The sequence below is a fragment of the Heptranchias perlo genome, chromosome 20 (assembly GCF_035084215.1).
Source record: "Heptranchias perlo isolate sHepPer1 chromosome 20, sHepPer1.hap1, whole genome shotgun sequence".
Lineage (NCBI taxonomy): Eukaryota > Metazoa > Chordata > Chondrichthyes > Hexanchiformes > Hexanchidae > Heptranchias > Heptranchias perlo.
In genome coordinates this window covers 39,417,342-39,443,607 of record NC_090344.1, presented here as the reverse complement: position 1 = coordinate 39,443,607, position 26,266 = coordinate 39,417,342, and the positions used below count along the sequence as shown (strand labels likewise).

At 43.9% G+C, this 26,266-nt stretch overlaps 1 protein-coding gene across 3 annotated transcripts; it reads left to right on the top strand.

The window, feature by feature from the left end:
- The first annotated feature begins 4,738 nt into the window (after positions 1-4,738).
- nfu1 (NFU1 iron-sulfur cluster scaffold homolog (S. cerevisiae)) lies at positions 4,739-23,657 on the top strand. 3 transcript variants are annotated; one of them, XM_068001048.1, is made up of 8 exons: positions 4,739-4,836; positions 7,107-7,216; positions 12,710-12,845; positions 14,724-14,790; positions 15,871-15,985; positions 19,753-19,816; positions 21,768-21,942; positions 23,432-23,657. In XM_068001048.1, the coding sequence occupies exons 1-8, from the start codon at positions 4,742-4,744 to the stop codon at positions 23,465-23,467; spliced, it is 798 nt and encodes a 265-aa protein (XP_067857149.1). In that variant the 5' UTR covers positions 4,739-4,741; the 3' UTR covers positions 23,468-23,657. The 3 variants fall into 3 exon arrangements, with proteins under 3 accessions (XP_067857149.1, XP_067857151.1, XP_067857150.1); XM_068001050.1 differs by lacking the exon at positions 12,710-12,845 and having other exon boundaries at positions 4,740-4,836; XM_068001049.1 differs by lacking the exons at positions 4,739-4,836; positions 7,107-7,216 and adding an exon at positions 7,248-7,265.
- Positions 23,658-26,266: the final 2,609 nt, after the last annotated feature.

Here is a 26,266-nt window from a genome sequence, read left to right as displayed (position 1 = left end):
ATAATTTCAAGGGGTACATGTTTAATGTTCTTGATTTGCGCAAAATGGCAGGATGATGAACCAAATTCCGTAAGGACTACATTCCCTCGTGATCACAGTTAAATAAACGTTCCAGAGATTCTAACACACCATTTTCTCAAGGGTTTCTGCTTTACTGCCACAGGATACCTTATCATTTCTTACCTCTTTGGATTCAGCTTATTTGAAGCCCATTACTGACTCTGGCAGCAGGGCTGTCTCTATCTCCATTCCCACAGCATTGTTTACTTACCCTGCAGGCACTTAGTTAGGACTTAGCGTTATTAAAATAAATTTGCAGTGCTCTCATCACAGGATCTATGTCTTGTTTACACTTTTTTGTTTACCTCCCCCTTGCCAATCCGAAGATGTGACTATTGCTAGGGTATGATTAGTTGGGTATTGATAGCACATCTTACCGATGTGAGCTGTGCCATTGTAAGCAGGGTATTGGGCTACAGATGGCAACACTTCCAAGCCCCATTGTCCTCTTAGCTTACCTCCAGACTTTCCAAAAGGAGCCACTGGGGATAGGGAGCAAGAGCAGGAACCCTAAGGTCTATGAGGCCAATGACAGTGAGGCCAGTCTTCGCTCTGCACCCACTGTCCAAGCCTAGACTAGTAAATTCAGCACAGATTAAGCATAAAGACCATCTGATCGGTATGTCTCCGTACGATACCAAGCAGTGCTCTTACTCACTAAGCCATTAGTGGAAAATCGAGAAAGTTAACAAACCAAGAAAAAATAAGCAATAATGAAATCAGTACAGACTGAGGGTATGGGGCAGATAATTGTAAATACTAATTATTACACAATAGTGTGGAGTGATGAATCCAATCAGATTTTTCATTTAATTCTTGTCAGGTTATGGAATTGTCCTGTTTTGTTTCTGTTTACTGACTGATGCCCCTGATGCTGTTATACAATTAATGTAATAAACTCAGCAATCCTGCATTGGAGAAGGTATCCAAAGAAAACCCTGTTAGTCTAAAAGCTGAATATCATTTACTGTTTCTATATCTGAACTGGGTTTTAAATGTAGATTTTTCTTTCATGGTTGTCAGTGTGTCTCTGTAAGAGGCGATTGGAATCTTATTTCACTGTAGTTTGTTTTGATTGTATTTTGGTGTTCCGTAGTACTGTATACAACTAGTTTTCTTGAAGAGATGGTACAAATTTTAAAATCTCTGCATTAAAATGGTCTTGTTGAGAATAAAGTGTGTGTTTTATTTACCTGATTGCAGTGGAAAACAGTTCCCTTCACTGGCTGCTGTAATAAACATATCCACGGCTTGAGTGTGCTCAGTTCACCATTGATGCTCGTACTTCCCGACCCACTTCCAAGATCTTCACTCCTGAAGGGGTTGTTCCATGGGCACTCAAACTGCCTGCTTTCTACCCTGTTAAGGACCTGTGCTTCTCCCCTTGGTGTTCAATGTATCACTCTGCCTCCTCCTGATTATTACTGTGGTTTGTGTTGACATGTGCTTCAAGTCTTCATATTGATTAGGTCAATCAGTCGATAAGGAAACATGGCCACCTCTTGTGTTTGTATTTAGGTATATTAGATGTAACAGGACTCAAAGCAGGGCAAAAATGTAGGACAACCATGGTCTTCCCCAAATGCATTTCTTCATTTATATTTTATACATGGCCAGTGTCAGCTTGGCTCATTTGAAATCACATTTGCCTCTGAATCAGAATGTAGGTTCGAATACCACTCCAGGACTTGAGCACATTGTCTCATCTGCCACTCTAGTACAGTAGTGAGGGAGTGCTGCATAGTTAAATGTCTTTTGGATGAGATATTACATAGAGTTACATCAAAACTACAGCACAGAAACAGGCCATTCGGCCCAACTGGTCTATGCCGGTGTTTATGCTCCACACGAGCTTCCTCCCTCCCGACTTCATCTAACACAATCAGCTTATCCTTCTATTCCTTTATCCATCGTGTGCTTATCTAGCTTCCCCTTAAATGTATCAATACTATTTGTCTCAACTTCTCCTTGTGGCAGTGCGATCCACATTCTTACCACTCTTTGGGTAAAGAGGTTTCTCCTGAATTCCCGATTGGATTTATTAGCGACGATTGATTTTTAAAAATTTTTTTTAATGTTTTACTTTTTCTTTCTATCTTTTATTTAATTTGATTATTTCTTACCTTTTTTTAGCTGTCTATAACTGTTTTTACAAATGATTTTAATATTGCAGCTTTCACTTCCTGCTATTTACGTTGCACTTGCATTTCAAGGTTTTGACTCTTCACGACTTTTCAAGGATGCTGCAGTCTGATTGTTCGAGGGGAGAGATCGATCCTCTCGCTTCTCTTCCATGGGGTCCGAGCTTTACTGGAGTTAACACTGGGCTCTTCTCAGCTTCCTATGAGAGGAAGTGCCCGCGGTAAGTTAGTATAAATCTATGGAGCACCATTCGCTCGACGCTTGGAGCAATTTATCTTCAAGACCTCTATCAGGTCACGCTCAGCCTTTTTTCTGGGGAAAACAGCCCCAACCTGTTCAGCCTTTCCTGATAAGCATATCCTCTCGGTTCTGGTATCATCCTTGTGAATCTTTTTTGCATGCTCTCCAGTGCTGTGACCAGAAGTGTTCGCAGTACTCCGTGTGGTTTAACCAAGGTCCAATACAAGTTTAACACAACTTCTCTGCTTTTCAATTGTATCCCTCTGGAAATGAACTCCAGTGCTTAATGTGCCTTTTTTATGGCCCTATTAACAGCATTGTTACTTTTAGTGATTTGTGTATCTGTACCTCTAGATCCTGTTTCTCCTCTATCCCATTCAGATTTATTATTGAAGCAGTAGGTGGCCTCCTTATTCTTCCTACCAAAATGCATCACCTCTCATGTATCTGTATTGAAAATCATTTGCCAATTACACACCCATTCTGCAAGTTTATTAATGTCCTTGCATTTTAACGCGTTGCTCCTTTGTATTAATATACCCCCCAATTTGGTGTCATCCGCAAATTTTGAAATTTACTTCCGATTCCCAAATCCAAATCGTTAATGTAAGTTGTGAACAACAGTGGTCACAGCACCGATCCCTGTGGAACACCATTTCCTACCTTTTGCAAGTCTGAGTAGCTACTCTTAACTCCGCCTCTCTGTTTTCTGTTTTGTAGCGAACTTGCTATCCATTCTGCTACTTGTCCCCTGACTCCACATTCTCAGACCTTAGTCATGAGTCGAAAGTGCAGTACCTTTTCAAGGGCCTTTTGAAAATGCAAATATGTTGCACCTACTATATTACCCTTGTCTACTCTTTCTGTTACTTCTTCAAAGAATTCAATAAGTTTGGTCAAGCATGACTGTCCCTTCTGAAATCCATGTTGACTATTCTTGATTATATTTTCATTTTCTAGATGTTTTTCTATTACATATTTGAGTAAAGATTCCATTATCTTTCCTACCACTGCCGTTGAACTAATTGGTATATAGCTCCCTGGACTTGTTCTATCTCCCTTTCTAAATATAGGAATAACATTAGCTGTCCATCAGTCCTCTGACATTATTCCCTTTTCCAATGAATTTTTATATATGTGTAATAGTGCCTCTGCTACCTCTTCCCTTTTAATATTTGCAGATGCAATGCATCCTGACCAGGGGTTGTATCCTCTCTTAGTTTGATTAGTTTATCAATTATCTCCCCAGCCCCTCCCTTTCTGTCTTAAACGTTTTTATATCATTATTGATCTCTTCTAATTTCGTGCCCACCTTGTTAGCCTCCCAGGTAAATATTGAGGCCAAGTAGCTATTCAGTATTTCTGCCATTTTGCTGTATTATCTGTGAGTTTATCTTGTGCATCCCTTCATGGCCCGATCCGTATCCTGATTTTTCTTTTGTTGTTTATATGTCTGTAGAATACTTCACTATTACTTTTTATATTCTTCGATAATTTAAGCTAAGGTTGAGTCTGCTCCTTCCTGTGGTTGAGGGGTGTGTCAAAATTCTATGGTGGAAGTTGAAGAGCAGGGTGTTCTCCTGGTGTGCTGGCTAACATTAACCCCTTATCTTTTCATCTCTCTTTCTCCACCACCCCCCCCCCCAAAAAAAAACACAAAAATGGATTAACTGGCTGTTTATCTAACAGCTGTTTGTGGGATCTTGCTGTGTGTAATTTTTTTCCCATAAAACTGACCTGCAGTTCAAAGTAACTAATGGTATGTGATGCACTTTGGGACGTTTTTGTGAGATGTAAGAAGGTGCTGTATAAATGCACGGTTGGGTGGTTTCCCAAATGTAACCTGGATACCGTTTTAAAATGAAGCCCCCATACTTTCCCCGCTTAGTTTAATTGTTAAGTGTTCATCTTTTTTCAATCGGTAGCAAAGAAAACATCAGAAATCAAAGTACAATCCTAACCCAAACTGCGCTTCGGCGGGAGTGGAACTTGTCAAAAAGGTAAAAAGTAGCTCGATGCAAGTTGTTAATTTGTTCTGAGAGGGTGGGAAATCACAACATCTCCCTGAGTGGGCGGTGTAACATTGGGGCTTCTTGCACCGAGGTCCTTGCGGCAGAAGCCCCGCCCCCAGAAACCGCTCTATCTGCAGAGTGCGTGTGGCAGTCACCCTGCATTGCCTGACTATCTTGTCAATCAACCATGCATTTGAAATTAAACCTAAACTTGAAAACAAAAGAGGTTACTTTTCTTGGAAGGGAGGGAGGAACAAACGAAGGGCCATAGCGGGCGGGCGTGCTCGATGGACAGCTCAAAGGAGGGGCGGGTCCAGGAGGCCTCCTTATCAAAGATGGCGGCGGTGAGGTTGAGGCAGTGTTGCTGGATCCTGGCTTCAAGGTGGGTTTGCGTTGTCACTGGGCGCTCTCGGTCAGAGGGAAGGTCTCCTGAAACATTGCTGGTTGTCTGCAGACTTTTGGGAAACCCATGAAACCCCTTTCAAAAACAGGGATTGTGCGCAGAGCTGCCGAGTGCAAACCCAGTGCAATTTTACAGGCCTCTCGGTGGCTCTCTTGGGATAAGATTGTAAACAATTTTAAAACACCAAGTTATAGTCCAGCAATTTTATTTTAAATTCACAAGCTTTCGGAGACTTCCTCCTTCCTCAGGTAAATGTTCAGGAGCTCCTTGAAGCCTACGCATTTATACATATAGAACAATACATGGTGTTTACAGACTGCCCCTGCAACTGCCCGTTGCCAAGGCAATCACCGTGTTCAGACAGAGAGGTGTCACCTGCAGAACCCCCGAATACACATTCAACAAAAAAACAAACTTTTTTTTTCTCTTTTTTTTCCCTGTTTGTTTTTTTGTTGAATGTGTATTCGGGGGTTCTGCAGGTGACACCTCTCTGTCTGAACACGGTGATTGCCTTGGCAACGGGCAGTTGCAGGGGCAGTCTGTAAACACCATGTATTGTTCTATATGTATAAATGCGTAGGCTTCAAGGAGCTCCTGAACATTTACCTGAGGAAGGAGGAAGTCTCCGAAAGCTTGTGAATTTAAAATAAAATTGCTGGACTATAACTTGGTGTTGTAAAATTGTTTACAATTGTCAACCCCAGTCCATCACCGGCATCTCCACATCATGGGATAAGATTGTGAGACCTCTGTCCCTCTGTCCTGGTTAGGAATTGTTTAGAGTTGCACCGTTGTGTGTTGCCTCTTGAGTACTGCAGACGATCTTGTAATTCCCTTGTATAACAATCAGCTGTTTTTGCTTTTACATTTTCTTTTTGCATCAGTGCTGTCTTGTTTGTCAACTGAAAAGATGCATTTGTAGGGTTGCAGCACGTGGGTGTAAATGTGTCACTTTGCAAGTGCAGTGTTTGAGTTGAAAATTAAATTGTTTGCAGTCTTGCCAAAGTGCAGCACAATAAATCAAAACCAAAATATTGCAGATGCTGGAAATCTGAAATAAAACCAGAAATGCTGGAGGAGCTCTAAGTCAGGCAGCATCTATGGAGAAAGAAACCGAGTTAATGTTTTAGGTCAAAGTCCTTTTGTCAGAACTGGAAGATGTTAAGAGTTCAAGTTTTTAAGCAAGTACAAAGACAGGGAAGGAGGGGAGGAACAAAAGGGAAGGTCTGTGATCGGGTAAGGGGCACGAGTGATGAAATGACAAAAGGGATGATATTGCAAGGCAAGCATGGTGGTAATGGGACAGGTTAAGAAACAAAAGATTGGTCAGGAGGAGATATAAATGGCAGCAGCAGAACCATTACCAGCATTTGCTGTCTGAAAAAATGGGAGCAGAAGTTATGATCTGAAGTTATTGAAATCAATGAGTTTGGAAGGTTGTAAAGTGCCTAAATGAAAGATGAGGTGCTGTTCCTTGAGCTTACGTTGAGCTTCATTGGAACAGTGATCGCTGTGCTGAACACCTCTGCTCTGTCCGCAAGCGTGTCCCAGACCTGCCGGTCGCTTGCCATTTTAATTCCCTGTCCTAATCCCACTCTGACCTCCCTGTCATCGGCCTCTTACACTGTTCCAATGAAGCTCGAGGAACAGCACCTCATCTTTGGTTTAGGCACTTAACAACCTTCCAGATTCAAGATTGATTTCAATAACTTCAGATCATAACCTCTACTCCTATTTTTTGGACAGCAAATGCTGGTAATGGTTCTGCTGCTGCCATTTTATATCTACTCCTGACCAATCTTTTTGTTTCTTAACCTGTCCCATTACCACCTTCCTTGCCTTCCACCATCATTCCTTTTGTCATTTAATCACCCTTGCCCTTTACCCTATATCAGACCTTCCCTTTTGTTCTTTGCTCCCCTCCCTTCCCTTCCCTTTCCCTGTCTCTGTGCTTGTTTAAAAACTTTAACTCTTTTAACATCTTCCAGTTCTGACGAAAGGTCTTCAATCTGAAACAGTAACTCTGTTTCTTTCTCCACAGATGCTGCCTGACTTGCTGAGATTCTCCAGCATTTTCTGTTTTTATTACAGGACATTAAAGGCTGTATAAAAATGTATCTCGTGCACCTGATTCTTAAAAAAAAAGAAGCAATTGCACCTGAAAGAAATGGAGCGCCTTTAGTTTTATTGCAGAGTGGAGGAATTTAATGAAGTTGAACCTCACTGCTAATTTAATTCTTATTTTTCAGAATACACACAGAACAGCTGGTGAAACGTTTGTGTTACACCCAGAAGTGGAGTGGGAATGGGATGGGATATCAAAAATTTCTGCAACCATCACCTTCATTCTCTGCTCCCTGTAAGCTATTTGAAACCTCAAGGTTCAGAAACTGAAGATTGAGTCAGGGGTAACTTGGTTAAGGTTCTCTCAAAGACACACAATTCTCTTTAATGCTTGTCAAATCAGTTCTTGGTTTGTCTTCGTACAGCGTCATTGTTTGCTTATACAGATTATTATGTGTACTGTAGATGTCACATGTTTATGTTTAAGGTGATTATGAGCAACTTGATGCATCTTTCCACACAGTGCTGAGCCCAGAAGAGCAGGTTTGATCTGGCCGCTGGTGAGTTAGTTGATCATAGTTAGTCTCAGCGCTCTGGGCCTAGAGAGGGAAAAATCAGCCAAGGTTCCAGCTCCTGATAAATTTCCGCTGCCTCCTGTTCAAAAGAGCGCACATGTTAGGGATGTAGGGGGTGGTGGTGTGTGTCAGCTACACCTCTGACTACTGAGCGGTCCGAATCGCTCCCACTCCCTGGGTTCTAGACCTTGGACTTATTTGGGGGTTGTGACAAAGTGCAGCAGACAACTGGTTTTGGTGCAAGAAACTTTGACCTTTATTCAAGAGAGGAAATACAACACAACAATCTTAACACTCTAATAAAATGGGGAACACTACAGTACACGCGAGGGAAATTACAGTAGAAAGATACCTCACCCCTCCCAAATCCCACTGTACTAGTTAGGTTGGACTCTAAAGGACCAGGGATAATGCTCACCAAACGAAACCTTGACAGTAATTCACCCAGAGGTAGGTCAGAAATAGATTGTAGAGTGGAAACTTTGCGGATCTTCGGTTTTCTCCCGAGTTGGTTTTCTTTGGTCGTGGTGGCTCAATATTACCCGGTTGGTTGGTGGTAATATTCGGTTGGTTGTTTCGTAAGGCCCTTGTTGCCGCGAGGTGTCTGATGGTCACTGGGACTGTTGCTCTGGTTTCTTCTTGTGTGTCAGCCTGCTTCTAGAGCTGCTGTCCTTCCCTGTCGAACTGCTTTCCTTGTTGTCTGCTGGAAACTGCTCTTTCCAGTCACAGGCAGAACCAAGACAGTTTCTTGTGTGTCGGCCTGCTTCTAGAGCTGCTGATCTTCCTTGTCAAACTGCCTTCCCCTCGTCTTGTTGTTTGCTGGAAACTACAAACTGCTCTTCTTTCCAGACACAGGCAGAACCAACACAAGCAGCCCACCAGAGCCAGCAAGCCAGAGAGAGAGAGCTTTCGCCTTGTGGCTGTCTCTTCTACAATGGTCTGTTTAAACAGTTCTTACAAAGTTCTTTGGCCTTTTGATGGTCCCAATCATATTGCAAATTGCTTCTCCCAATGTGTCATTGTTTTTAATTCTGATTTAGAGCTTGTCACATAAGGCTTCCTTTTGTATCGAACGTCCTAGGTGTTGATAGGTTTTGCATTAAAACAAAAACATGGCCCCACCAGTCTGGAAACAGTTATCTCTTTCAATGGGAGTGCTTATCGACCCCCTGCTGTCCGTTTTGCATTAAAACAGAGACATGTCTGAAGCAGTAATTCTCCCACCTTCCACGTGTGGGTTGTAGATTTCGTCTGGTGACCTCTCAACTATCCTTCCATTTTAGGATTATAGTCAATGGCCAAAGTTTTCCCATACTCAGGGTAAAGGTGAATTTCTTTAGGGTTTTTCTCTGAGTTTTCGGGGGATCTGTGAATTTTGAGAATCTTACAGGGATGGGCAATAAATGCTGGCCTTGCCAGCGACGCCCGCATCCCATGAATGATTTTTTAAAAAGTAGCTAAATGGGGAGGATTTGATTGGACTCAGCTGTGAAGTCCATCATAGTTGAATAGCCTCCTTCACTACCTAGGCTCACACATGAAAGGTGGCCACTTGAGACAGACAGTGGTGGTGCATTAGAGCTGTACTATAGTATTGGTTCAGGAGAGGTGAGGGGAAAAGTGGAAAGAGAAATTAAAACAAGGCAAATGCAGTAGCTAATTTGCCGACGGTAAGGTCTCACAAGCAGCAACAGAATAGGACAGGCTGGATGGACTGGTAGGTCTTCTCCTTCCATCGTGTTCGTATGTGTAATTATGTCGTACTGAAATACTGGTACGGTTGCATAGTGGTTATGTTACTGAAATAGTGGGGGAAGAAAACTGAATATTTCTTTCACTGGGGCAAGTCAGGGAGCTACATAGACATAAGTAGAATTTACAGCATGTAAACAGGCCATTCAGCCCAACTGGTCTATGCCGGTGTTTGGGTAAGAAGGTGGCAGATGGAGTATAATGTGGGGAAATGTGCGATTATTCACTTTGGTAGGAAGAATAGAAAAACAGACTTTTTAAAAAATGGTGAGAAACTATTAAATGTTGGTGTTCAGAGAGACTTGGGTGTAAAAAATTACCATGCAGGTACAGCATAGTTAGGAAGGCCAATGGCATGTTGGCCTTTATTGTAAGTGGGTTGGAGTATAAGAGTAAAGAGGTCTTACTAGAGTTGTACAGGGCTTTGGTGAGACCACACCTGGAGTACTGTGTACAGTTTTGGTCTCCTTATCAAGGGAAGGATAGACTTGCCTTAGAGGTGGTGAACGAAGGATCACTAGATTGATTCCTGGGATGAGAGGGTTGTCCTATGAGGAGAGATTGAGCAGAATGGGCCTATACTCTCTGGAGTTTAGAAGAATAAGAGGTGATCTCATTGAAACATACAAGATTCTAAGAGGGCTTGACAGAGCAGATGCTGAGAAGTTGTTTCCCCTGGCTGGAGAGTCTAGAACTAGGGGACAAAGTCTCAGGATAAGGGTCGGCAATTTAAGACTGAGATGAGGAATTCCTCCACTCAGAGGGCTGTGAATCTTTGGAATTCTCCACCCCAGAGGGCTATGGATGCTGAGTCGTTGAGTATATTCAAGGCTGAGATCGATAGATTTTTGGACTCTAGGGGAATCAAGGATATGGGGATCGGGTGGGAAAGTGTAGTTGTGGTCGAAGATCAACCATGATCTTATAGAATGGTGGAGCAGGCTCGAGGGGCCGTATGGCCTACTCCTGCCTCAATTTCTTATGTTCTTATGCTCCACGGGAGCCTTCTCCCACCTTAATTCATCTCACACTATCTGCATATCCTTCTATTCCTTTCTCCCTCATGTACTTAACTCGCTTCCTCTTAAAGGCATCTTAGTCTGCTGTCCATCAGCACTCACTATTGAAACAAGACATTTCAGCAGCTTAAAGTCAGGGGAGGGATGAAACAGTATTTAAGTGCTGCAGGAAAAAAAAGCAAAACAGCACAAGGTGGTGATTGTTATTCTTGGCCACGTTTTACTTTTGGAGGAGTTGCATCCCCTTGAATTTTTCATCCAGCAAGGTCACCTTTAGCTGTTGTTATTCCAGGATCTGTTGAGCCTCCTGTGATATTTTTTGACTTGTGTTTTGACTTCAATTTTTGAAAATTAAAATGTCATATAAAGACACGAGAATTTTTAGGAATGGAAAAAGGCCATTGGGCCCAAACAGATCTCAGTTTTTCATGGGTCCACGCCACCTTCTCACCAGTCCCCACTCTCTCCAGAAGCACATCTGATTGTATATTGAGTCTGTTTACACTGTGTATGTTAATGGCTTCCCTGGTAACTAATTTCTTAATTCTGCGTTGTCCTTTTGGTGCACAAGATCTGCCTAACCTTTTTAGAATATTTTCAGTGAGTGTTAATATCTAGGAGCTCCAGCTCCTATGGGTGTCCGAACCTGACGGGTGAAGGAGCTTAATTACTGTGCACAGTTGACGCTGACTCATCCCTCAGCTCAAATAATGTTAATTCAGTTCTGTTGCCACCAGGCTCCGCATCTCCTTCAAGCTGCTTCCCAGCCATGTCGTTGGCACTTGCTTTAAGAACACTTAGAATAAGGAACATTAATCGTCATATTTTGGAACTATCTTGACATTTTTTAGGGGATCTAGAGGCTGCAGCTCCCCTTTCAAAGGTAACCTGTGTTTATCTCTGCCTATTTTTAGTGCAGAAGTTGGCACAGTGCCAGTCTCGAGGCAGTCCTGTGACTCCAATGTTGCACTTTGCTTTCCATGTTGCTAAGGCAATGATGCCCGAGCAGGTAATTGAATGTTGCCAAGATGGTGATAGGAAAGGCTCTGTCTTTTCTGTATCAGGCTGCTACAGTAGGGGTGATGAGTGAGAAAGCACAATTACCCTCTGCTGCTCCCGAAGTGAGAGTTCTCTGGAATTCAGATGTTGTTTTGCATTCTTTATATTTCCTTCAGCATTTTTATAGTTCAGAATCAGCGGGACTTTGCACCAGTTGGTAGTTTAATTTACAGACACAGCCATATTGCGGTATTGAGTCCACGCAGTTCCAGCACAGTGCTAGTAAACACAGACTTCAAATTAAACAGCAGTTGGCATTTGGGCTAAAGCTCCATATCGTGCACCTGATCTGCTGAATTCCCACGCAGCTAGCCTTTAGAATGTAAAGAGATTTCTCTGACACTCCAATAACCCAGGTGCCCTCACTTTTCAGTTCCTGTATCGTGAAGCCTTAAAGGGTAAGATTTGGGAATGACTGTTAGAATAGAGATTTGTGATCCTACAGTTGTCCTTAAACTAGAAACTTAACCTGGCAGCTCTGATTTTGTATGTATCCCTCACGGTGTTTAATAATTACAGCTTATTGAACTCTGGAATTAATGTCGCCCGTGTGATTTGAAGAGCTCATTCAACAGTTTACTGACTTAGGCAGGAAAATATCTTCAGTGGGTTAACAAACACATTCATCCACAAGAAGTCCTGAGCAGCTTAGACATCCCTCCAAGGCTACGATAAAATCATTAGCTATCAAGCCGTCGGGCAGCAGAACAAATCATTGTAACCCAACAATAACTGAATTCAACTGTAATAATAACCCGATTTTGGGGACTGTAACCCTTGTGCAAAAGTTTATTGTGCTGCCCCTCGATTATTTGTTGCCTTAGATCTCCTCTCGAATCCAGTTCACGCCATGTTTCCTGACCGTTACTTTTATGAGTAGGTGTTGGTTGAAGTGGAAGGTTGAGTGGCATCAGTAAAGTACCCATGTAGGCGAGACCCCCCCGTTTACTTCCTTTATTGACGAGCACAGGGTTCTTTTCACAGCAATCCTACTTGCCCATATCCTGACTTGAACTCCACTTAACTGTCTGTGATCAGCCACAAGGGGGTGCATGAGAGTGGTTGCCTGGGCTGCCTATTTTTATCTAGCAAATCTAATCTTAGATTACCTGTACGGGCTGTGCCAGCCCTCACGTTCAAAAGTTGGGGGCAAAACATCAACCTGCGCACCCTACCTGCTGGGACACGAACACAATGCAAGATTATCCCGGACTTGAAAGTTATAAAGACATAAAGCTGTATCCCATGGAATTGTGGTTTGCAGCAATTCAGGCCATTACCCCCCACCTCTCTATAGGGAGAGAGAATGCCATTACTCAGAGGAGGTTAAATCAGCTGGTGGTTGCTCTGGTGATAATCCATTGTCTTGTTGCCTTCTTTCAGCAAGAAGTATATTTATTCAGACCCAGGACACACCAAACCCAAACAGCTTGAAGTTTATCCCAGGCCGTCCAGTCCTGGAATCGGGAACCATGGATTTCTCTGCACCCCGCAATGCTTTCTGTTCCCCTTTAGCCAGGTGCAGTACTTCGCGTTCTTTGTTTGTTAGTCAAGGGACTGTTGAAGGTGAAACTTGGAGCCAATTTAGGAGAGAATGGAAGGGCTGGCTTGGCAAGATGGAGAGAGAAAAGCCTCGAGTCAGGGTGCAGGCTTGTCGCTGCAGGATTGTCTCTGGAGCCAGTACTGCCTTCGGAATCAATGCTGTAATATTCGAGGGGGGCGCGGGCAGTATACGCGCATGTGGAGAGGCGGAGTGCCACCTTTTTAAGGTGGTTTGGTTCTTCACCTTGGGGGTGGGGGCGAATCATGTTACGAGCTGTACGAGTAACCGCACCGCTGCACTGTTCACTGTTGGGCAGCCATTTCCTTCTGGCTGTAGGCGGGCTGAGCTCTCGGCCTGTCCATGCAGGCCAGCCACATGCTTTCTCTTGTTGCTTCCCTTTTTTATGGACCTTCCACGAGCACTGGGCAAAGCTAGAATGACAGAGTCACAAGTGTGACCCTGTGACATGCATGCAGAGCCTCCGCTGTAAAGAAGCAAATGTGGCAGGTTGGGAGGTATTGCGGAGATTGGTGGGATGGGACATTGTTCTGCAGCACTGGAGAGATCCATAGCAGCCTTTTTATTTTTTTCCGTGCTCATCATATTGTTTGCATTTTCTCTTCAAAACACAGCTTGGATTAGACTGAAGTAGCACTCGCATCTACCTTCTGCTGTTGACTCTGACTTGACTTGTCTTTGAAAGTCTCATTGATTTAGGTGTGGTTTTTAAATTGACGTAAACTTTAAATTATATTTTTTCTCTCTGTCACTGCCACAGCCTCTCCAGAATCTGGGTGGTCGTTTGTTTTAACCTTTTATTAAGAGTATGGGATCTATTACCTGTGCGCAGTGCAACTTGGAAATAAATCCATAAAGTGAAAGCGAGAGCAAAACAAAACTGACAGGAATGAAAATTTACATTTCTGACACAAGGCAGCATGCATCTGCTTGTTGGCTTTTTTTTTTGTTTCCCCATTCCTGATTTCAGCCCCCTCGTGGGTGGCAAGTGCCCGGGAGGAGGGAGAGCGCCCTGTCAAAGTGTTGACAAGAGAATCGTGTTGCCGACAAGCCTCCGGGCGGCCCTCAGCCTGTTGACAGAGGAGGCCTGGGATTGGGCCACAGTTAGTGTGAGAGCTCAAGGTGCACCTCAAAGATTGCGAAAGGGGTTTGAGGGTTCTCGAGATGCTGCCAGATCTGTTTGGTTGACGTGGGCGTCAGCCATGATCTTGTTGAATGGCGGAGCAGGCTTGAGGGGCTGGGTGGGCTACTTCTGCTCCTATTTTTTATGTTCTTAAAGGGCGAGTTGCTAATTGATCCAGTCATGTATGAACTATGGAATGAGTGGATGTGAATTGCTTTTCTCGTTCCAAACCCTCTTTTATGTTTTCTAACGAGAGTTGCACTGTTTCAGATTGGGGGTGGGGGAGTGAAGCAGGCTGTGTGTTACTGGAACACCAAAGACAACAACAATTTGCATTTATATAGCGCCTTCAACGTAGTAAAACATCCCAAGGCGCTTCACAGGAGCGTAATCAGACAAAAATTGACACCGAGCCACAGAAGTAGACATCATGACAGGTCTTGTCTGTTTTAAGACTGTCTTAAAGGAGGAGGAAGAGTGAAAGAGTTTGAGGGAGCGAATTTGAACTCAGGGCCTACACGTTTGAAAGCACGGCCGCCAATGGTGGTGTGAAGGAACGGCGCGGAGTGGGGTGGGTGGACGGACATGAGGCCAGAATTGGAGGAACGCAGAGTTCTGGGAGGGTTGTGGGGCTGGTTATAGGACAAGCGCTGTTGGATAAGCAGAAGTAGTACTGCCTTCATATTTTAAGTGGTTTTATTTTTGCTCGGCAGGCAGCTGTTCCGAATTGATGGAGTGACAGGGGTTTTCTTTGGGCCTGACTTCATAACGATCACCAAGGTAAGAAGGAAATGAGCTGCTGCCCTCTGACAACACGTTAGCATCACCCACTTGCGAATCCCGTTAGCCGTGAATTTCGAACCTGCGCTTTTGATCCAACAGATTTTCCACAGCCTAAAATGAATTAAGATTTAGTTCGGAAAATAGGTCTTGTATTTTACCTTTTGGGAATTATTGACCGCTATTGCGTCAATGGTTATTGCAATTGGAATTGGCCAAAGGTGCTTTTCCAATTTGAAAGGCCGGCTTATCGACTCCTCACTCTTCCGTGCTTCGAAACAAACTCATTTGCTCGTTTGGCAGTGGACACTTGCTTCACCGCGAGTCTGGCTAAGTGCCGCTGGATTTGCCAGCTCCGCTGCTATTTGCCACGAGAAGGACAACCCAACACAATGGGGGGAGAGCAGCAGCAGGAGGTTGTTGTGTAACACTCCTCTCTCAAAACAGGTGCAGTAAATTTAAAGTGCCTTAATTGAAATGAAACTGGACCCGTGGTAAATTTTACTATCTCTGGGATATGGGCGGCAATATGCTGGTGTCTAGTGGGTTAGCAGTTGGCATGGGGAGAGACCACATCTTGTAAATGTGGATTTGAGGTGCGCATTAACTGGATAGAACTTCAAAATCGTGATCGCAGGACAATCCACTGTGAGGGAAACTCAGTTTCTTGTCAGTTTATTCTGTGGTGTTCTGTTGTAGTGGTATGACAGGTGATCTTCATGGAGTTCCTTACCTGGGCTTAACCTGCTTTAAAAACTAAAAATATTGTTTTTATCTATGCATGTATTTATCTACATAATTGCCAAAAGAGCCAGAGGTGAGCGGAGGAGACTATTTTTTTTTAATGCAACGAGTTGTTATGATTTGGAGTGCACTGCCTGAAAGGGTGGTGGAAGCAGATTCAGTCGCAACTTTCAAAAGGGAACTGAATAAATACTTGAAGGGAAAAAAAATTGCAGGGCAAGGGGAAGGAGCAGGGGAGCGGGAATGGTTGGATAGCCCTTTCAAAGAGCTGGCGCAGGCACGATAGGCCGAATGGCCGCCTTCTGTGCTGTAATATTCTAATCTATATATTGCCAGGCAGACAACGACGTGGAGTGGAAACTGCTCAAGCCAGATGTGTACGCCACCATTATGGATTTCTTTGCATCTGGCCTCCCTATAATGACGGATGATGCTCCGCATTCTGATACAGGTGGGTGAGAGGTTCTCAACTGCAAGCTTTGTCAAGCACAAAACAACTCATCGAGCTGTGGTTCTCTGAGCAGTATTGACCCGATAACTCTTGGGCAAGTTATGAAGACCGCTGCTACAGTTTGTATAAAACACTGCTCCTTGATTTCTTCTGTTGTAATGATATATTAGATTCTTGAAAGGAACATATGAAAAATTCCAAGATAGGAAAAGGCCATCCATCCCATTGAAGCTTGTCTGTCTACTACAGTAACAACTTGAACTCCTACTGCCCGTATCGTAATTCGCACTAAGTCCTGTTCACCCATCACCCCTGTGTTCGCTACCTACGTTGGCTTCCGGTCCTGGAAGCAGCGATTTTAAAATTCTCATCCTTGTGTTCAAATCCCTCTGTGGCCTCGCCCCTCCCTATCTCTGTAATCTCCTCCAGCCTTACAACCCTCCGAGATTCCTGCACTCCTCCAATTCTGGCCTCTTGTGCACTCCCGATTTTAATCGCTCCACCATTGGCGGCCGTACCTTCAGCTGCCTAGGCCCTAAGCTCTGGAATTCCCTCTCTGAACCTCTCTACCTCTCTCTCCTTTGAGACACTGCTTAAAACCTACCTCTTTGACCAAGCTTTTGGTTACCTGTCCTAATATCTCCTTTTGTGGGTTGGTGTCAAATTTTGTTTGATAATCGCTCCTGTGAAGCACCTTGAGATGTTTTACTACATTAAAGGTGCTATATAAATGCAAGTTGTTGTGTAATGCCTTTTAACGTTAAAACAAAATGCCCCATGGAATTTTTTTCCCTCTGGGCATGAGAGGTATATTTTCTGTAAGTCATCCACTTTTGAACAATGTTCCATTTGTTTTAATTTGTTTTACTGGGATTTTTTATATAAGAAAAATGTAAACTAATGTTTTTTTTGCTCGTTTCGGCACTTGTCGTGCACTCCACAGCCTCTCACCACATCGGCTCCAGTCAGCCCATTGTCGAAGTGCTTAAAGATTATTTGGCGAGAAGCTGGTTAAGGGGTGGTTGGGGGCGGGGGGGGGGGGGGATCTTCACTGAAGTATATAAAGCATTAAATGGTGAAGATAAGTGAGCCCAGAACATTACTTGCAGGTGGAGGCATTGGTTAGCAATAAAACCTGTTGAAAACAATACCACTTCGAACTCTTGTCACCTTTGCAGGTCACTTGAAATAGGCATCCAACTCGGCTTCCTCACATTTCAGTCGTTTGGCGGTCGCTGCAGGCTACTGACGGACGGACATGTCGAGCACTTTACTTCCAAAGCAGCTCGTGTTGTTTAAAATGTGAACTTGCATGCAGTGCGTTTGGATTGTGCCTAACACTTAATAATTACCCAGTTGCAGACATCTTTGCCTCAAGAACACCACCTGAGTGACTTTACAGGTCATGCATGTCAGCAAGTTCTGTTAACAGAAAGGATGCAACTGGCATTCAGTGTGAGTAGAGCATGGTCTGCCAATTATAACCAATCTGTGTCAGCAAGCAGGATATTCAGAGGAAAGGGAGAAATTGTTATTTCACAATTTTCACCCCTTCTGTCCACAAGGTGCTCACCGATACTGGGACAAAGCACGCAACTAGTGTCAATGGCAAATTAATTTCAATATGTACTTATGTGTGAGGTGGTGCATTTTGGTAGGAAGAATAAGGAGGCCTTGGAAAATAAGAGTCGAAATGAGGAGCAAAGGGACCTAGTGGTACAGATATACAAATCACTAAATGTAGCGACACAGTCTTAAGACCATTTAAAAAAAACAAAAAAAAAACACCGGGGTTCATTCGAGAAGGATAGAATTTAAAAGCAGACAAGTTTTGTTACGTTAAACTTGAAAAGAACCTTGGTTAGACTGAATTTGAGTACCATGCGCAGTCTCCATATTGTTATAAGGATATAGAGGCAGTGGAGAAGGTGCAAAAAAGATTCACAAGGATGATACTGAGAGGGTATCGCGGTTAAGGCCACACTCCAATCTGCTTCCTGCCCACAGTAGTTGGAGGCTGGACTTCCACTCAGTTACAACCAGATAAACGAGGCTGTTGCCTGGCAGTGAATGTGAGCTTGCCTGAAGCAGAGAGAATTTATTTTAAATTGAGAGACTGAGGCCCATAATGCAGGTTGAAGAGTAGGAGAGAAGACGAGGGATATGAGGAAGTAATAATTATGTGGCCCAACCTCGGGGTTTAAAAGCCTGCAGGTCGTAGAAGGAGAGGGGATGAAATCAGCTGTTGTGTAGGGGGTTTAGTTACCGATTTGCTGCCAGTATATCATGGCATGTATCTGATTTAGCACTGATGAGAGCAACCCTAGAGTTAGGTCAGATGTTAAACAAGCAGGGAGTCAGGAATGCGTAACTGGAGAGTGGAGTTTGGACTTCAGTCTCATTTCAGAGTTAATGCGACGTTTGCCAACTGCTGTAAGGGCAGCCGTATGTTGCTGCCTCAGGATTTAAGTAGTTCGGATATAAATTGAAGCTGTTTCTTGAAGTTAAAAACTAACTAGGGTAATTCTCTGGTTGCAGAGCACAAGCTCCGCTATGGAGTATTACAACGCGAGTTAGAGTCATAGAGTTATACAGCACGGATAGAGGCCCTTCGGCCCATCGTGTCCGCGCCGGCCATCAGCCCTGTCTACTCTAATCCCATATTCCAGCATTTGGTCCGTAGCCTTGTATGCTATGGCATTTCAAGTGCAAATCCAAATGCTTCTTGAATGTTGTGAGGGTTCCTGCCTCCACAACCCTTTCAGGCAGTGAGTTCCGGACTCCAACCACCCTCTGGGTGAAAAAGTTCTTTCTCAAATCCCCTCTAAACCTCCCGCCTTTTACCTTGAATCTATATCCCCTTGTTATAGAACCCTCAATGAAGGGAAAAAGCTCCTTAGTATCCATCCTATCTGTGCCCCTCATAATTTTGTACACCTCAATCATGTCCCCCCTCAGCCTCCTCTGCTCCAAGGAAAACAAACCCAATCTTCCCAGTCTCTCATCATAGCTGAAGCGCTCCAGCCCTGGTAACATCCTGGTGAATCTCCTCTGCACCCTCTCCAAAGCGATCACATCCTTCCTGTAGTGTGGCGACCAGAACTGCACACAGTACTCCAGCTGTGGCCTAACCAGTGTTTTATACAGCTCCATCATAACCTCCTTGCTCTTATATTCTATGCCTCGGCTAATAAAGGCAAGTATCCCATATGCCTTCTTTACCACCTTATCTACCTGTTCCGCCGCCTTCAGGGATCTGTGAACTTGCACACCAAGATCCCTCTGACCCTCTGTCTTGCCTAGGGTCCTCCCATTCATTGTGTATTCCCTTGCCTTGTTAGTCCCTCCAAAGTGCATCACCTCGCACTTTTCCGGGTTAAATTCCATTTGCCACTGTTCCGCCCATCTGACCAACCCATCTATATCGTCCTGCAGACTGAGGCTATCCTCCATGACTCCTTTTCCCTGACATAGCGTCCATGACTCCTTTTCCCTGACTAAGCAGCAACCAAGATCAGGAACTTGTCACCCGAGGCGTCATGGATGCTAACTCATGTCTTGATGATCGGGAGAGCAGGTCTGTCTGCTAATCAGAGGGGCAGTGCCCGAGGTCTGGGAGCAAATCTGTTGCATGCCTTCTCATTCAGGTGATGCTGTGGGACATTTTCCTCTTCCAGTTTTAAAAATGTCATTGACCCATAAAATACAGACACAACTTGTTTAATAATATGGAATGGTTGGACACTAAGTTTCCTCTGTGCTTTTAGCTCCTTCAGACGAAGACGATGAAGTTGTAGCCATAATTAAGGAGTTGTTGGACACCAGAATTAGGTGAGTACCATTTGAATGCTGCCAAAGGCCGTCAAATATTAATATGGGGGTAAATTACTGCATCTTTTTACCTTTATTTCTATATCAAGAGCAGTCAAGTGCTTAACATTGGCTCAGGCGGTGGACAGTGGTGGCCTTTTTACACTGAAACCAGAAACAAATTGTTTTCTGGTTCAGACTCTCCCAGGCGTGCTGTAAATGACTGCTATTTTGGGTGTCTCCTATCTATACAATAGTTCATACGTCAATAGCTCAATTGGTCGAGGGCCATTTTACAACAGAGTGGTTTAAGAGAATTTATTTTTGAACTTTTCGATCCAAGGGCTGTTCCTGAAACTTGAACTGACATTTTTAGTGAGCAGACGTGTTACATGTTCGGTGAGTAGTGAGAGGGAAGCTCTCTTATCCTGGTTCCCAATGTAAAGGTTTATTCCCATGGCTTCACTAACAGGGAGAGCTGACATAATCTGCAGGTCACATTCCCGCAGGGAGGCTCTCCGTAGCTCTCGGGGAAACTTAACTAGTTCTTCACATAAAACAAATTTTATTCACCAATGTTCACAATGATGGTACCAAAATGGGGTAAGTAAAAACTGCCCCATTCCTCACCTTTTACTTGACATGGATCAAAAATGCAACCAGCATATCGGAAGGTGTTTTAAAAACTACAGTTGACAATGCTCGCTGTCCAGATAATCCTTATCCTTTTAATAACAGATTCCTGAAAACTAGAGACAGTAATATCTCAATTAACTCCATTTATTATTGTTTCAAAACATTCATCTTAAGACTACATACATACAGCGCACGCAGTCCTACAACTGGAAATTTACGTGTAACAAACTTCCCGGGAATCATGAGCGATGTCCAGTCCAGGCCGTTCACTGTACCTGTCCTTGAAGGTAGCTCAAGTTCTCGGCTGAGTGAAGCTTTATTTCCCTATTGTATACCGTGTTGAAAACAAGCATTCATTGTCTAATTCTCTCCAAGTTTAACTTAGTAGGGTGTTTTATAACCCTTAGGTCATCGAACAGATTGCTAGACGCATGCACACACAATCATAGCGGCATATCCTGGTCAATATCCTTTTCCATTGTTATCTCAGCAATCATTGTTTCCTACCTTTGCTCTTTGCGAATTATGGTTTTTATCCTGGAGTGTCATTGTGATCAAAAGATAAGATTGGCCGACGTACAGTTTAAATCAATTCTACCTACATTTGATGTGCTTTATTAAAACAATGTAAATACATATCTGTATCCTTAGACTCCCATGGTTCACTCACCATTGGCTGAGGTTAGAAGGTGCCCACTCACCTTGTTTCGGTGGCGGCAATGTTATGCTTCTTCATCAGCAGGTAGATAGATAACAACGGGAATGTGGCACTGGGTGTCTGGTATACCTGCACCACTCCTGAATCTGGCACTGGACTGGAAAGAATGTCGAAGTTCCACAGAAGTAGCTGGACATTTAAATTATGATTTTAAACTCTTTGTGGTAACTCGAAGTGAACACCAGGATGACTTGGGCTGTGATTTGCTCCCTCCAATCCCATTTATCTTTGATCGCCTTCCTGAGGTGCATTATCAAGAAAGCTTGGAAACACTAGATGGCAGCCATGCACTCAGTTTTTCTTTCTCTCTTCCTGACCCACCGCTGGAAGAGTGAAGTGCCTTTCCCTAAAGGAACACACTGCATGGCTGTTCATGGACTGTTAAGGTTCTGGATTCTGCAAAGACAGCTAATGTTAAAATCTAGATGATATATGGGTAATAAAATGAACTATTCAGCGCCTGGGGGGGAAAAAATTGAATATTTTGTGCCTAATTTTAGTTTGAGGCGGACTGGCTAAATGCAAAGTGAAGTTCGATCCTTGTTTGAATCGTGATGTCAGCCTAGGTTGTGGCCAAAATGTCTTAACTGTTCTTTCTCCACCCCCATTAACTATCAGGCCCACAGTTCAAGAGGATGGAGGTGATGTGATTTACAAAGGGTTTGAAGATGGCATTGTAAAGTTAAAGCTGCAGGGTGCGTGCACTAGCTGTCCCAGCTCGATGGTGACTTTGAAGAGTGGGATTGAAAACATGTTGCAGTTCTATGTCCCAGAGGTGGAAGGTGTGGTCCAGGTAAGCAACCTGGTCTGGAAATCAAACCTGCATGTTGTGAAACTGGTCACTGCTGTAAGTGGGACACTAATGAGTCCATCTATTGTTATGTAATTGGTGCTTCCGACTGAAAGGGAGGGTAAATTGTCAGGTAAATCACCTCGAAGCCAATCCAAGCTATTTAATCTACGGGAGGCTACAGAGCGAATTTGAGCTTGGCCTTTGAGCAGTTCTGACTCGAAGGAAATGGACAGTGAGGGTGGAAAGGAGAGAAGTTTGTGTAAGAAAAAGGACGGACTTGTATGTATCTGGCACCTTATCACATCTTTCCATTTTGAAAGGTGGTGGTATGGGCACCGAATTGTGGACGATTAAATTAGTGTTTCAGAACTTGGTTTGCAGTCTGTTCATTCAGGCAATGTAATGGAACCAAATGTCGTGGGTGTCAGCCTTGGCTCAGTGTTAGCTCTCTTGCTTCTGAGTCAGAAGGTCGTGGGTTCAAGCCCCACTCGAGACTTGAGCACAAAATCTAGGCGGATGCTGCAGTGCTGTTGGAGGCGCCGTCTTTTGGATGAGATGTTAAACCGAGGCCCCGCCCGTTCTTTCAGGTGGATATAAAAGATCCCATGGCACTATTCAAAGAAGAGCAGGGGAGTTCTCCCTGTTGTCCTGGCCAACATTTATCTCTCTGCCAACATCACTAAACCTGCAACCTCTACCACCTAGAAGAACAAGGGCAGCAGGCACATGGGAACAACACCACCTGCAAGTTCTCCTCCAAGTCACACACCATCCTGACTTGGAAATATATCACCGTTCCTTCATCGTCGCTGGGTCAAAATCCTGGAACTCCCTTCCTAACCGCACCCATGACTTTTGGTTCCATGACATTGCCAGTGGGAGAACCTTCACCACACAGACTGCAGCGGTTCAAGAAGGCGGCTCACCACCACCTTCTCAAGGGCAGTTAGGGATGGGTGATAAATGCTGGCCTTGCCAGCGACACCCACATCCCATGAACGAATTTTTAAAAAAAAAGTTATCTGGTCATTGCTGTTTGTGGGATCTTGCTGTGTGCAAATTGGCTGCCACATTTCCCTGCATTACAACAGCAACTACACTTCAGAAGTACTTTATTGGCTTTTGGGAAGCTCTTTGGGACGTCCTCGGGCCATGAGAAGAGCTATATAAATGCAAAATAAAAAGAAAATACTGAAAAAGACTCAGCAGGTCAGGCAGCATCTGCGGAGAGAGAAACAGTTAATGTTTCAGGTTGAAGACCTTTCATCAGAACTGCAAGTTCTTTCTTTAACCCGGGAGAGGGGGGCATGCATGTGTGTATATATACATAGTGAAGATAATGTATACAGTGGAGCTTTCCCGATTCCGGCACTGACCTGCTTCACTCTGAACGAAGGTTAATTTATGTATCTTTTCCCCCTCACCAGAAAAAAATCTATTTTTAAATGACTGTGGAAATTATGTGTTTAATTCCTTATTTTGTTGTCAGGTTGTAGATGAAGAAAAAGAAGCTGAAGTTTCATGAATTGTTTCTGGCCAAATGGAACCACCATGCTGGGGAGCGGTGAAGTAACCTAACCATTATATCCAGCCTGTTGAGTAAATCCTTGTGCACCTTAACACTGGTTGACACCAGCACTGACTGCAATACGTTGTAAAACAAAACTGTGTGGTAATATATTTTGCAATAAAGAATTTAAGCTTCTGTTTTTTCAGCCAGTTTGATGGGTGCCTTTTGATTGCATTACAACCATTGTGTTACAGCAGTTGTGTATTGATGCTGTTGGTTTCTGTTCTGTACCAAGACAGGTAGATGGAGTTGAGATACAGATCAGCCATGATCTAATTGAATGGCCAAACATGCTCGAGGGGCTGAATGGCCTCCTCCTGTGCCTATGTTCTGTTGCCAATTTTCTCCCCTCCCCTCCCTTCTTTCTGGAGTGAAGTTCCACCTGCCCTTGGAATTCTCACTCAAGTAGCCATTATTAACGTGTGGGTTTGGCCGGTAAGTGTTGAGAGGCAATTTTGCAGTTTTACAGCACTCATGCCGTTGAGCCCAAAAGAGAGAGAGAAAGATGTCAAGCAGCATAAAAGATTGGGGAGGAAGGGCGGACTAACCACATGGTCAAAAAATAGGTTTTGAACAGGCTTTTAAAGGAAGGAAGCTAGCAAATTGGATCGTACCATGACCAGTGAATCATGTATTGATTAGTCAGTAATTCAGCATACAATTGCGTAATTTTCTGATTAATCATGAAGTCAACATGGTTTGCAAATTTTTTGCCATGAGAATCTGGAAATTTGGGTATTCTCCGTCTGCTTCTAAGAACCACACAGTATAAAGGCAGTCAAATTTGACTGATTTTGTTTATTTTTGTCACCGTTCTGCTACAAGTACGTTAGGTTCTTTGATTGCACCCCCTCTCTTTTCCCCCCCCCGCAGTGTTAAACTGGCACATGCTGCTTCCTGGTCCTCCTCCTTAATATATCCACACCCAACTCGGTAAGCTTTAAACAAACAACTATTCATTGAGAAATGACAGCATTATCGAAGGTATGTAATTGGAAAAGCCAAATGTCTTGAAACATTACCATCACATCATAAAAACTTGATTTGGTTTCAAGAAATCATGTGACACGCATGCCCAAATTATTTGTTCCTCATCATGTTATCGTGCTACTTCAGCTTACACCCCAACTGGCATATCCTGGGACAGAAATCACAGAGCTGATGTCTGTACCTTTATCTCACAAAGATTCCCTGACCGAGCTCCACGTGGATCTCCCATTTGTACAGATGAATTGTGAGGTGTCTGAGAACGTGCGAGAATGATGTGACTTCATACTCGCGTGTCCTTTGTAACCCCGTGACCTGAAATGATAGGATCAGCTTTCAATAGGTTCTGAGCTCTCCTGTCAATTTTGGGACTGTTAAATATAGTTTTTTTAAAATTCGTTCATGGGATGCGAGCAACACTGGCAAGGCCAGCATTTATTGCCCATCCCTAATTGCCCTTCAAGGTGGTGATGAGCCGCCGCCTTGAACCGCTGCAGTCTGTGTGGTGAAGGTTCTCCCACAGTGCTATTAGGTAGGAAGTTCCAGGATTTTGACCCAGCGACAATGAAGGAACGGCGCTATATTTTCCAAATTGGGATGGTGTGTGACTTGGAGAGGAGCGTGCAGGTGTTGTTCCCATGTGCTTGCTGCCCTTGTCCTTCTAGATGGTAGAGGTTGCGGGTTTGGGAGGTGATGTCGAAGAAGCCTTGGCGAGTTGCTGCAGTGCATCCTGTAGACGGTGCGCCGGTGGTGAAGGAAGTGAATGTTTAGGGTGGTGGATGGGGTGCCAATCAACCGGGCTGCTTTGTCCTGGATGGTGTCGAGCTTCTTGAGTGTTGCTGGCGCTGCACTCATCCAGGCAAGTGGAGAGTATTCCATCACACTCCTGACTTGTGCGAGGTCGATGGTGGAAAGTCAGGAGGTGAGTCACTCGCCGCAGAATACCCAGTCTATGATTTAATCATTTTTAGTAAGTTTCCTTTCCGCCTCTGGGATCCTTGCACAAACCCAGCAGAGGCAAATGTGAATTCGTAATAAGCCAAAGGAGACCCAACAGCTCTTCTTCATGGAAAGGCTGCCCTTTTCAGGACTCAGAGTAACCACGTTTTATGAACACTGACAAGTGCTCTGCAGTCTAACAAACGTGGATCGGGCTGAACATTATAGGTAGCTCAGGTACCTGTAATAGTCGACCAGTGACAATCGTGCAAAAAAAAAACACCCAGCCACATTAGTTTATATGGGTAACTACCACCCAAAGTGGGGCCTTTGGGTCCTAACTTTAGTAAAGAAAGCAAAACATAAGAATTCAATCTGTTTGAGGTGTTTGAAGTAAGTTCAGATTCGTGAATCTTGCTCCAATGGATGCTTGGAGCTTCTCCAAAGGGTATCTCCCCTCTTGTGACCGACTTCCAGGTCAGGCTGGGGAATACACATGCAAAAAAAAATTGGGCCATGGGCAGATAGACCAGGAATAGCCCGCATCCCTCATCAAGCGCTTATACTGACAGGTGAGCACTACAGAGCTTTCAATCACCATTGAGCATTTGGGCACAGTAACCTAATAGTACATGAATAAGCAAGGAGGGGATTGATTCTTGCGCGCTCTACAAAAATACAGTGCAGCTGGTACAACAACATAAAATTACATATAATGTACAACACAGAAACAGGCCATTCGGCCCAACTGGTCTATGCCGGTGTTTATGCTCCACACAAGCCTCCTCCCACCCCTCTTCCTCTAGCCCTATCTGCATATCCTTCTAT

Bases quoted from the DNA above. Each gene is read 5' to 3' on its own strand.
- nfu1 (XM_068001048.1), top strand. From the start codon at position 4,742: ATGGACAGCTCAAAGGAGGGGCGGGTCCAGGAGGCCTCCTTATCAAAG. The intron at 14,791-15,870 runs GTAAGAAGGAAA...ATATATTGCCAG, and splicing joins ACTTCATAACGATCACCAAG to GCAGACAACGACGTGGAGTG. The intron at 21,943-23,431 runs GTAAGCAACCTG...TTTTGTTGTCAG, and splicing joins AGGTGGAAGGTGTGGTCCAG to GTTGTAGATGAAGAAAAAGA.